This window comes from Squalius cephalus, assembly GCF_949319135.1.
Source record: "Squalius cephalus genome assembly, chromosome: 2".
NCBI lineage: Eukaryota > Metazoa > Chordata > Actinopteri > Cypriniformes > Leuciscidae > Squalius > Squalius cephalus.
The window spans coordinates 30,544,118-30,557,400 of NC_137123.1; the positions used below are offsets into that span (position 1 = coordinate 30,544,118).

Here is a 13,283-nt window from a genome sequence, read left to right on the forward strand (position 1 = left end):
TTACTTAAACCCCTAAAGTGTATTAACCTGATTTCTGCATCACGCTAACAACCGTCCAAAGACATTTTAAATTACTAGCACACCTGTTTGATTACATGCTGTCTCAAAGAAAATATACTGGAAAAAAATCAATGCTGTCATGTACTTACATTCCCTGCTAAAAAATAATATCAGTGAATCACATGATGAAAACAGAGATTTATGTAGAGCACATCAGTCACTTTTAGATCAGGATTGTGAGTGCGAAATGCTGCAGCTTTAAATAGCTAAGGCTGAGTAGAACAGAAGGAAAACTTGCTTGTGTTAATAGAGATGTTCTCAGGATGTGGGCGAGAGTTAAAATCAAGCTTTGTGTTTAGTGTCAGTTGCAATGATGAAAACAAAAGTTCCTCTAAATCAGTGGGAGCTCCTGTTTTTTTTGTTTTTTTATTATTATTTTTCTGCCAGTTAGAAGTAACACTCTATGAACTCAATCAAGAACCACTGAATCAGCCGCAGATATCAGAGAGCACATGCTGGTGTTACATTATCAGACTAGTACTATGGTGTTAACATGTGTTGTATGGACTGGAATCTGGGGAATGCAGTCCGGGCCAGTTGGAAACTATATGTAAAGGCCCCAATATACTCGCAGCAAAGTCCTTTTTTTACACTACACTTTTCATTCCATTGCCTTGCAATCAAAAAATGTGGGAGACTAGAATCGCAAAAGTTTGGTGAACTCTGACCTGCAAATCTGTATCACGTAAAGACGCATGGCTAATAGATGATCAATATGTCACAGTGTGACCTCTTAGCTGAATTATAAGAATGCAAACTTTTTGCAGTAAAGTGAAGTAGATTGTGTGTGTGGATATACACCACTATATTATTTGTTACATGTTACATTTATGTTTTTAAAAAAGATGCCACAGAGTGTGGGATCATATCACATTGCATTGTCCATGGAAATTCCGTGTGCTCAAAGTCTAGCATGACCACAACTTAAAGAGAAGTTTGAAATACGTTTGTAGCAATATACCGTACTGTTAGTGAACATCCTTTATGCTGCCCACACTGTTGGGAGCGGCGTTTAGATGAATATGTAAATATGCTTTGTGTGCTTTCCTATGAATAATAAAATAAACACAACAAAAATTACAGTGGTGAGAAAACAGCAGTTAAGAAGCATCTAATCATAGCCATGTGGACATCTTTGCAAAAGCTCTGCTTTAAAGTGTTAAATATGAATAAAACAGTGCCAGTATTTCTTACAGTTAGAATTACAACATCAGTTTCTACTCTAAAGCAGCTCTCCAATGTGATCATATTTTTACTCAAGTCTGACCTCGATGGACTGAAAAGAAGAAATGGATCGGAGAAAATTTCAGCCTCAGAGCTCACCTATACTAAGTAATTGCATGGACCAATGGTAGTTTGAAGGTGTTCATAAACCAATATTTTCAGAAACTTCACTTTGGCAATCTGTTTCAAACTATCTCCAAACAGACTTTGTTTTAGCCTAAATTTGTTCTAAATGATGTCACACAAGTTTATTCTTCGATTTTGCCTGAAGTATTTCAGAGCCATAAAGTGGAAGCATAATCCAAACAAATGTATAACATTTTATAAAAAATTTATACAACTATATACTGTAATCAGGATAATAATCAGGAGTTGTTATATTTATCTTTTTGTAAATGTAAAAGTATTTTAATCTATTGGCAGCCCTATAATTTTTTTTTATTTTTTTTATAGGTATAACAAAGCAAAACCATAGTATGCCCTTGAAACTGCTCTGCTTGGGGTACCCTGGTTGAACTCGCTGGTATAAAACATCGACCAACTGAGCTTGAATGGTTGAGGTCCAGATTCTGTTGTGATCTATCACTAAATACCAGATCTGTCCTACTGAAGGTCACTGAGAGTCCCATTACAGATAAGGAATTAACACTCAAAAGTGTGGCTTTCTGTCTCATCTTGACACAACTTCTAAAACAGCATGTATTAATCATTCACGTCCCAGTGCTGTGCTCTCTTTGAAAAGAGACGGACAGGCCTTTTTAGAAAAGGTCAACCTTTCAAATGGCCAACCGGGAATGAGAGAGCATTAAGAGATCATTAATCACTCTTTGATTGACACAGAAGTCTTTGTATCGTAACTACAGCAATGTAACCATGCTGACTGTTTTTTTAATTACACTCATTTAAAATGAATTGACCATCTTTGATCATTGTCACAGCTTTTTCATCTTGAAAAGGACAGCAGGACCAGAGCAAAGCTAAATGAGATCAAAATTCAGCAAAAATTCAGCAGTTTAAAAAAAAATAAAAATTAATCCTAACTTCTTATAGCAAAAACTTATTTTGTCAAAAGATATTTGCACTTGTGACTTTTTTAATTATTTATATATAGTACAATTCAAAAGTATCGGGTAAGAAATAACAATAATAATAATTTTAAAATAAATTGATGCCTGTATTCAGCAAGGATGCATTTTGATAAAAAGTGACAGTAGTGACAGTAAATAAATGTAAATGTAAATGTATGATGTTATAAGTTTAATATTTCAAATAATATATCGTTTTTTTTATATTCATCAGAGAATCCTGAAAATCATGTATCATGGTTTCCACTAAAATATTAAGCCTCATAATAATAAGAAATATTTATTTAGCTCCAAATAAGCACATTAGAGTGATTTCTGAAGGATCATGTGACACTGTTAACAGGAGCAATGAGTGTTAAAAGTTCAGCTTTGCCATCAAAGGAATAAGTGACATTCTAAAATATATTAAAATAGAAAACCGAAAATTGTAATAATATTTCACAATATTAATGTTTTATTGTATTTTGATCAAATAAATGATGCCTTGGTGAAAATAAGAGACAAAAAAAAAAAAAAAATCTATATTTAAATGTAAATCTTTTTTTTCCCACAGTATAGTGGACAGAGTGGAAAGATTTATAGTGCATGTTTAATATTATATTATATTATATTATATTATATTATATTATATTATATTATATTATATTATATTATATTATATTATATTAACGGCTTGTAGGTGGTTGTTGATGGCACAAGACGATGATGAAGATAACAATAATATTAATTTAAACAGAAACAGGCAGAACAGACACAACCACATTCACACATACGAGAACCGACAAAGGACAGAACAGAACAGGGAGTATAAATACACAGAAGGAAACTAATTAGACAGGTGAAGAAGGTAAACTAATTAGGGACAAACGAGCACAGGTGCGGACAATCCATGACAATTATATTATATTATATTATATTATATTATATTATATTATATTATATTATATTATATTATATTATATTATATTATATATCACTGAACTGTTGATGGGGGTTAGCATGAGCATTATATAATACTTTCACTGTGTACACTACGTGAGGACACCAGGTCTCTGTGACACACTCGGTTATTACACAGAATCTGCAGAGCTTACAGTGGAGGGGAGCCAATAGAATAGTCACCGAAACAATGGAACAGCACAAACTAACCTGTTCCTTCAAACAAAGAAGGTAGAGCGGAGAGAGGCAGAGAGATAGGTAGAGAGATAGAACCCCCATAGGATATGTCTGTGCCAGAGTAAACAAAACACACGCTGGTCTCCTAATGCTAGAAAACAAATTAAATGGCAGGTAAAGTCTCCCCAGACTGGAAAAGGTGTGTTCCATCTGGCTATGGGAGAAGAACGAAAAAGTATTTGATTAACATTACATACCCTGACCTAACAGGGAGAACTAGGAAAATACATTGTGGTAAATACTAATAGGAGAGGTATGTGACCCAGGATATTATAGCATGAATTATTGATTTGATCGGAGGTATGCACCAGCCTCTTACTGCAGGAAAAAAGAAACCCCAAGTGGTGTTTACTGTTGAGACGAACTCACTTTCTTTGACATCATGAGCACCTGTGTAAGAGCAGAACTAATATGAAGATGTGCACAGCAACTCCATTGGGAAATCATTTTATAGGCTATAGGTCATTTTACACAACCTCAAATAAATAAATAAATGATAAAAAAGCCAGTCAGCCCGTTCCTCCACTACAACACTTCCACTCTAGTACAGCTCAAGACAGGACTAGTAGTTACAGTCAACCTCAGAAAAAAGGGCAGTGATTGAGCATCAATCATTCTGTTCTTTATCATGAAATTGATTTAATAATAGTAGCTCTACTATTAGAAGCTCTTTTTGGGCTGCGAGATCACACTTGGTTGCTTTATTCAAATTGCTTCTAGCCCTTTGACTGGTTTTAATGTCTTGGAAAATCCCTCTATAGTACTCACAAGAATGAAAGGAGGTGAAATTGAATTATTAAGACCTGTGTTAATAATTACCTTCTAAGAAATTCTCTGCATGTACATTTCGGATCACTAATGCCATCTCATTGGCTTGTTTTTATTAAATTTAATTATAAGAATTTTTTTTTTTTTTTCACACGAATCATGTGGATTGGATTAACCTGAGATAAGTAATGTTTGAAAGGGTATGGTGGGAAATCTCTTTTTAAATAACTGTATGCAAGCCCATCCCCAGGCCTAAACCAAACGGACTGAGGGGTGGGGGTTGCCCGCTTCTGCTACCTCGTATAGCCCTGATGGTACGTTTACCTTATGTACATTGTACATGTACAAATTATGTATAAGGTACAAAGGTCACAGGGAAATATTACTTACCCCATTCATTGGGTAGGTCTTCCAGCTTAGTTCTCCCAGCACAGCAGTAGTGTCCAAGAGAACGACTATAGAGAAAAAAAGATGACAACTAGGTCAACTATAAAAGTCTCCAAAAGCACAATGAATCAATGGACCAGTTGCATAAACATAACCGCTAAATTGAGACAGTTTCTTAAGAACTAGTCTGACCAACCAGCAATTAGTTAGGGCTAATTGGGCTTACTTTTCGGATTCAGATTAGACCAATCTACCTTTTTATGTAACTGACTAAAGGAAACAAAAAAAATTAGATGACTAATTTGTAAGACAACTGGCCACATATTAAAACACTACGGCCACATGAAAAACAGGTTTATGTAGAACATTTCATTAAAAAAAGTATAATATGTTTTAGAATTTATTACAGGATAATAATACATGCTAAAGAAACAGTTCACCAACATTTTAAATTCAGTCTGCTCAGTGTTCAATTGGAAATTTGAATTAACATAAAACAGAAAATGACAAAAATACACCACAAATTATCATAAAATAGGTCCATGGAACTTGTGCGCTATATTCAAAAACATATGAAGTCATAAGAAATAAGAAAGTCATAAGAAATCAAAATATATATTTTTAATTCATTTAAACTTTCACTTCATGAAAATTCATGAGGTAACTTTGTTTCATTTGGTTGTAAATTTTGTTTTATTGATGGGTAAATATCATATCCATACTTGTAAATGGAAAAAATGTAAGCCCTCCTTTAATATATTTCTATGTGAGTTTACTCAAATGTTTCAGAGCTTTAAATACTTCAAAAAATGCAATAGAAAGTCTGAAACTTTATGTCTCTCTTTATCAAAATATTTACTTTTTTAGTATTTTCATTCCTTTGATGTGTGCTTGGCTTTATCCTTGGGTTTTTTTTTTTTTTTTTTTATTTTTTTTTTTTTATTCAAACTCTGTATTTACCTCAATGGAAGTGTCTTACAGTGTTGTTTTGTTCCCTGTCTTGTTTTGTACATTCAGCATAATAATAAAAAAAAATAAAAATAAAAATAAAAAACAACAACTTTGTTTCATTTGTGAAGAAACAGATAGTCAGATAGTTTCAATGAATCTGTTGAGAAAAAGCAGCCTAAATGATTAGTCAAAAAAAAAAAAAAAAAAAACTATGGCGTATAGCTTCAGAAGATTTGGAATAAAAGTTGTATGTGTAACGGAGGCCAGCTATAGTAAGAGCTGTGTGAGTAAACCTCACAACCTCACTCAAGAGGCGCACTAGCGACTGATGCGGCCCTATAGCGGCTGCGGCCTTTAGCGTACGCCAGTTCGAATCCCACCCGGACGGGTGCGAACCGTAGGGGTTACATATGGACTACTTTTATGATAATTTTATGGTGATATTCTTTTTGAAGCTTAAGTCTCCAGTCTCCTTTCACTATGCATGGAAAAAAGTGGCAGTAAATTTTTCAAAAGAAAATAAAAAAATTAACAAATTCAAAACAGCATGAGTATGAAAATAAATTTCAGCAACAAAAAAAAAACTAAAAAAAAACAATAAGCAGCTAAAAAAAAAGCACCCAAACACAATTAAGTTGTTGATGCCAACTTAAAGCAATTGATTAAGATTCAAGAAATGAGACTTACAAGATTACAGTACCAACAATCAGGCAGTGAGACTCTTAATGGATCCCTTGAGTCTGACATCATTAACAGATACAAAATACACTATGGCAAAAACCACAGCAGAAGAATACAAATATTACAAATACCACATTTAGTCTGCATGCTTATAAAATGTGCTCTTTGAAGCTAGTCACATCCACTGCCCCCAGCAGGTGATTCATCTGTTCAACAAAATAAAAAAATTGCTCACCCACATGTGCCAGTTTGATATGATGAATGTGCAATTTCCTTTGTCTCAACACCCAGGACTTAATTACAATGTCTATCAATAAGACTGTGTCATGGGCGTCATATTCTCATCACACAAAGTCTGGGTATGTGTCATTCTCTCTTCTACTTAGCCAAAATTCCTTATTTAAAGTTTAAAACATATACTTCAACAGTAAGTATGTCTTTTGATTTTGGTCTGTGTACATGTGATCATTATTCTCACTCAGCACAGCGGTCTGTGTGTAAGACAGCTTCTGAATATGTGTTGTAATACTGAGTTAATAATCAGCTTATCCGTCTGTGTTGTCAAAGAGTTAACGTAATGATCCTCGAAGAGTGCCTGTCTGTAGAGAGTCTGCAGACAGGCTGAGCACTACTGTTCGCCCTGATCAAATTTGCTTGACAATCCCTGATAATTCTGCCTGGAAGTGATGGATCTATTCTACTAACACACCCAAACAGAAAAATGTGAATTAGAGGATTAGGCACTTTGGCCACTCATTCTAAATCACATTACACCTCTGTCTAGACCCAGTGTCTCTGTCTTGAGTCATATTATCCCTAAATTTCCGCACTTACTTTCTCCCTTACAATGAAGGGAGATTAAACATGTCTGCAAGCATAACGGGACAGAATGATCAATTTGTAATGACTTTATTAAGAGATATTTACCAGATTAGGCCTAAAGCCAGTCAATGATGCACATTGAATTGGTGAAAGTTAGGTCTCAATTCTTGAATATAAATTAGACATGAGATATTTTTAGTCAAAACCACTTATTTGACATACCTGTATAAAAAGGGCACCCACCCATGATCCTTTGAAAATCATTAAGAATTCATAATTGGGATACAATGCGGTTAAACTTTAACCCTTTCACACACACGTTTAAAATATTTAATGTTTTTTTACGTGACCATTTTTTAAGAATGAATCACATTCTTCTTTCCATGGTGACACATAAAACCTGTCCTGAGATGCTCGTTTTAGTTTTCATTTAATTTTTGCTTTATTCTTATTCAGCAAATTCATACATTTCGTAAACTAGTTAATATTATATTGTGATTCTCAAATGTGTAAATATGTCATTTGTTTTGGTTTGTCATTTGTGTCAAATAATTTAAATGCATCTTTCAGTAGCATTTCATCATCTTGTCAGAGTCTGTTGGATATGATAGAAGTAAATTCATCCACTTCTCCCAAAAAACTAACATGAAAGTGAGTGGCTGGTGAACTGAAAGAAGAATAGAGTGAAGGTCATGCTGTGTTTGATGTGATTATTATTATTATTATTATTATTATTATTATTTTATTACTATTATTTTTTACTTTTAGCATACATCACCATATGATGCACCTGGACACATCACTGATGTTTCCTGGGGTCATCTGTGTTTTGGGTCTTTCAACTATCAGACACCCTCGCCCAGGCCACCCAGCCAGGGTTGATCAAGCCCTGACTTGTGTCCAGGTAACACTACCCCATCCACAGCTCTCCGCTCCTGATCCATAGCCATCTTGAAGCAACTTCCGCTGCCTCAGTGGCAGACTTCAGGCCATTTTGTTTCCTGGCCCCCTTGATACCCAGCATATTATAGGCCCTCCTGAGTTACTGGGCTGCGAACACTCTGCATCCCACCTCGATGTGCTCGCACCTTGCTCGCTAGCCATTACTTCGACACTCTTGTACCAGCTCGCTGTACTTAGTTCTGTTCCTCTCACTGGCCTCCTCGATACGGTCCTCAGAGTATTTACTTGGAGGATTCTGAGATATGTACCATATCTGGCCTTAACGATGTTATAGCAACAGTTTCTGGAAACTTAAGCTGCTTTCCCAGGTCAACCTTCAGCTCCCAGTCCTGTGCTGATGTTAGCAGGCCAGATGAGGTGGTCCTAGCTGCTGGTGTTACCTTCTCCCCAACCCTGACAAAAGTGATGGTCTCCTTCACTGGGTGAAGGTGCTTACAGTGGGAAATTATGATGGAGATGGTGTCTGCTATGGCCTTCAAGACATTGTCATGACACCAAAGATAGCGCCTCTCACTCAGTCCTTTTGGACAGCTGCTAAGGACATGTTCCAGAGTGCATTTCTTCAGGCACCAAAGGACAAGTTGGTTACTCTGCCTTCCCCCGCAAAACAAGTTTGACGGTCTTGTTAGTACATCGTAGACAGCCTGGATTAAGCCCAAGTAAATTTACGCTCTACTACTTGTTCCCACCTTGTCCAGGCTTCCTGCTGCCACATCCCGACCATACTGCTGGCTCGCACTTCCTCATCCTGGAGCTGAGATCTCGTGTCCTTCCTCCATATCTTGCCGTAGCGAGATGACGTATTGCTACCCGGGTCTGTTCTTCCTTGAGCCACTTGCCCACCAACCTAGCCCACCAACGTGACTCAGCATCATCCACAACCTCAGATGCCTTCCATTTCCGCCATTGTCTTGACCTCAATCCTAGCCTGAGATACTTTTGGGTCACCGGACTCATGGTATTACAGCACCTCCTTAGTACAATTCACCATGAATTCTTCATTTAGGCTGCTGAGGGGTAGTTTCAGTTTGTTGACTTTCCTGTATAAGGTGATGCTACACAGACTTCGAGGTAGTCCCAGCCACATCCTTAAGAACCTGCTGATTCTCTTTTTAAAGCCCTCCACTGTGGTGATCAGGACCTCATAGATTAGAAAAGGCCAGAGAATTATTGGTAGGATACCATGCTGATATATCCAAGCTTTGAATTTGCCAGGTAGGCCTGACTTGTCCACTGCAACTAGCCAGGCTTCTAGCTCTTGGTTGGTGGTTCGGATGGCTGTCGTGTCTCTCAGGCTACAGTCAAATATCTTCCCCAGGCTCCTAACTGTTTTTTCCATAATGGATGATATCTGAGTGTTGCCAAGTGTAAAGAAGAACTTCTCAGTGACCTACCCTTTCTTCAACACCAGGGATCTGGATTTTGCCGGCTTGAAGCTCATGCACGCCCAAGTCATCAGCTCATCAAAGCCCTTCAGGATCCACCTACTCCCTGGAACAGATGCTGTTGTCACTGTTAGGACATTCATGAAAGCCCTAATCGGTGGTTGTCGGATCCCAGATTTTGAGAAGGGGCCCTCTACACTGCACCTCAGCAGACTTCACTAGCATGTTCATGGCAAGTGCAAAACGGATCACTGAAATGGTACATCTGGTGATAATTCCTTTCCTGAGCTCATGCCACTCCAAGATAGTTCAACACTGAGCAGTGAGATGGTCCTGACTTGATCTATGTTCTTTGACTCTTCCTCCTTCTGAATCCACACCCCTTCCGCATACCTCCACTGGTAGGCTACCTTGTCCCTCCTCCAGATCATCTTTAAGATCCTCCATAGCCTGTTGAGTAGCCACGGGCAGTTTTTATAAACCCTATAAGGTACCCCGCTCTGCCTTGGGGCTGAGCTTGTTCTTGCTTTCTTGACCCCCTCCTGGGCCTCCTTCCAGCTGGGCTCCTTACTGTCAAATTCCACAGTTGGTGCCGGTGGAATGATCAAGGCCTTACAATGGCCAAGGTCCAGATCCCTGGCTTCATCACTAAGGGTTTCTCTAAGGTGGTGGTCAGTCTCATCTTTGGGGCAAGTAAGGTGGCCGCTCCGCTTCTGCCCTAGCTGCTGTTTTGTAAGTCCAAATGGATTTGCTAGAAAGCCAGCTTTCTTCCTAGCTCTCTCTTTCCTTTGCCTCTTATGCCACTCAGCCCTCCTCAAGGCCACAAGCTTCTTGTGGAAGATGTTACACAGCTCTGCAAGAGGTCCATTCTACTCCTCTGTTGCTGCCTAGAACCTCCGCCTCAGACTCTTCAGCCCCTGCCTCAGCTGATAGATCTTGACGGCCCTGTTGTTCTTAATATAGGGGTGTTTCACTGCTCCCTTCTCCTCTAGCCCAAATCTCTCAGTTGCTAGGCTGACGATAATAGTAGTCATTGTCTGGAGGAGTTGATCAGCATCACCCTTGGTAGTTGCCTCCAAAATGGCATTGGCATCTTTATCAAACTGGAGCCACTCCTTCTCCTTGTAAGTTTAGGGCCACTTAACCCATCAAATTTCAGATGCTCTGCATGGGTCTGGAGCTTGAGTCACCTGGAGGTTCAGAGCACTGTGGTTTGACTCCATGCCTTGCTCCTCCTGCGTCTCACCAGACATAGTTCCTGAGCACTGTGACTCTTGCACCATCTGCACGCATTTCATCTTGGCCTGGTGGATCTTCAGGCCACGCAGGTTCTTGCACACCTTGCGGCACACACATTCCACACTCGTTATCGTATGTCTGTTATCATGTTATCACCATGGTGTTATATTAAGTTCGAAAAGTTATTATTTTGATTATTATTGCTGCTTGCGTAGACATCAGTGTGTATTTTTAGAAATGATAAATGTTTTTGATAGTTTTCATGTGTATTTAAGATTTATTTTTTGTAATTTTTGCCTTTATTATAATAGGACAGTAAGCAGACAGTAAGCAAAGCGGGAGAGAGAGGGGGGACGGGAAAATATTCATTGAAAAATTTAAACAGAATAAATATAGATCCATATTGATTAAATTAAATAATTTGTGTGAGAGGGGATTTTGAAAAGGGACCTAGATAATGTGAGTCTCAGACCTCCACAAGAACTAGCTACAGTATGTGCAGTCACCATCATTTATGGGCATATTTCAATCCCTGTCTCATCCCCCTCCACAGGAGCGGTTATATGATCTTATAAGTAACTGTCTTTAATCCATAGGCATATTTAGTACCTGGTATTCCTGTAGCACAACCACCATCAGAGCCTCAATGATGGACATGTTAATTGCTTGTTCAACATAGAAAACCTAAACCTACTCTTCCCAGGTTGACAGTGATAAAGAGTCTGATTTAGCCTTGCTGAAAATGGCTCTACATGTCTCTCAGGGGTACATGTTCATCTCACTGAGCAGTGACTACAAACTAGCCCATTGTACATGCATGAGCCAACTCCACAACAAATACTTAGAGTGAGAATCCATTCCACAAAAAAAGTACAGAACAATAAAAAATCATGGCTTTAAGATTGTTTTCACACTGTGGTAATTTTGAATTATCTATAGCTATGTGCATAATGTGTGTATCAAGAGAACAAAAAGAAAAGTTTACATATGTATTTTCCCACATTTTATGTAAAAATCTTTTTTTTTTTTTTTTTAAACTTGCTGCAAATGCTGATTAGCCTCTTTTAAAGCCAAAAGTGAAAGGCTTCAATTGGTAATATGTTGGTATTTTTTTAATTAATGGTTCTCAACCAGGGGTCTGGGGCCTGCCGGGGGCTATAGCAAACTTCCAAGGCCTTAGGATGACAAAAGAAGTATTTAAATTGAAAAATGATTATTAATAATATATTTAAAAAACTGTAATCTGAAATAAAGAGCATACAGCTCCTGAAATTTGTGCTTAAAGACCCCCTGTGGTAAAAATCTAGTTTTTAATGTTGTTTATGTGTCTATAGGCCTATTCACACCACACAGACAAGCGGCTGATCAGTGTGTTACCCCGTCAGCGTCTGTTGCCGTTGGTCGGAGTATGTTTTCACCTGACTGATCATATTCAGTCAGTGTTTGTCGCTGTATTTTGGGGCAGTGTTAACATGACAGTTATTTTTCATAAAATTCTAAATCCAACGGCCAACTTGTTTGTTGGTGTTTGTTGGCGTTTGTCTGTGCGGTGTGAAATGGCCTTATGTGGTGTTTTTAATATAAGGATTATTAGGAACACCTGTTCAATTTCTCATTAATGCAATTATCTAATCAACCAATCACATGGCAGTTGCTTCAATGCATTTAGGGGTGTGGTCCTGGTCAAGACAATCTCCTGAACTCCAAACTGAATGTCAGAATGGGAAAGAAAGGTGATTTAAGCAATTTTGAGCGTGGCATGGTTGTAGTGCCATACGGGCCGGTCTGAGTATTTCACAATCTGCTCAGTTACTGGGATTTTCACGCACAACCATTTCTAGGGTTTACAAAGAATGGTGTGAAAAGGGAAAAACATCCAGTATGCGGCAGTCCTGTGGGCGAAAATGCCTTGTTGATGCTAAAGGTCAGAGGAGAATGGGCTGACTGATTCAAGCTGATAGAAGAGCAACTTTGACTGAAATAACCACTCGTTACAACAGAGGTATGCAGCAAAGCATTTGTGAAGCCACAACACGCACAACCTTGAGGCGGATGGGCTACAACAGCAGAAGACCCCACCGGGTACCACTCATCTCCACTACAAATAGGAAAAACAGGCTACAATTTGCACGAGCTCACCAAAATTGGACAGTTGAAGACTGGAAAAATGTTGCCTGGTCTGATAAGTCTCGATTTCTGTTGAGACATTCAGATGGTAGAGTCAGAATTTGGCATAAACAGAATGAGAACATGGATCCATCATGCCTTGTTACCACTGTGCAGGCTGGTGGTGGTGGTGTAATGGTGTGGGGGGGATGTTTTCTTGGCACACTTTAGGCCCCTTAGTGCCAATTGGGTATCGTTTAAATGCCACGGCCTACCTGAGCATTGTTTCTGACCATGTCCATCCCTTTATGACCACCATGTACCCATCCTCTGATGGCTACTTCCAGCAGTATAATGCACCATGTCACAAAGCTCGAATCATTTCAAATTGGTTTCTTGAACATGACAATGAGTTCACTGTACTAAAATGGCCCCC

At 38.3% G+C, this 13,283-nt stretch overlaps 1 protein-coding gene across 4 annotated transcripts in view; it reads right to left on the reverse strand.

Annotated features, from left to right (window-relative positions):
- epha6 (eph receptor A6) overlaps window positions 1-13,283 on the reverse strand; it is a gene marked incomplete at its 3' end in the record, with an annotated part of 173,564 nt that overhangs the window by 148,533 nt on the left and 11,748 nt on the right. For 3 of the 4 annotated variants that reach the window (XM_079852445.1, XM_079852444.1, XM_079852446.1), the window contains exon 2: window positions 4,704-4,768. In XM_079852445.1, the coding sequence (XP_079708571.1) occupies window positions 4,704-4,768 (65 nt within the window). Of the gene's footprint in view, window positions 1-4,703; window positions 4,769-12,880; window positions 12,919-13,283 lie in introns of those variants that run through there. The other variant, XM_079852447.1, reaches the window with a different exon arrangement.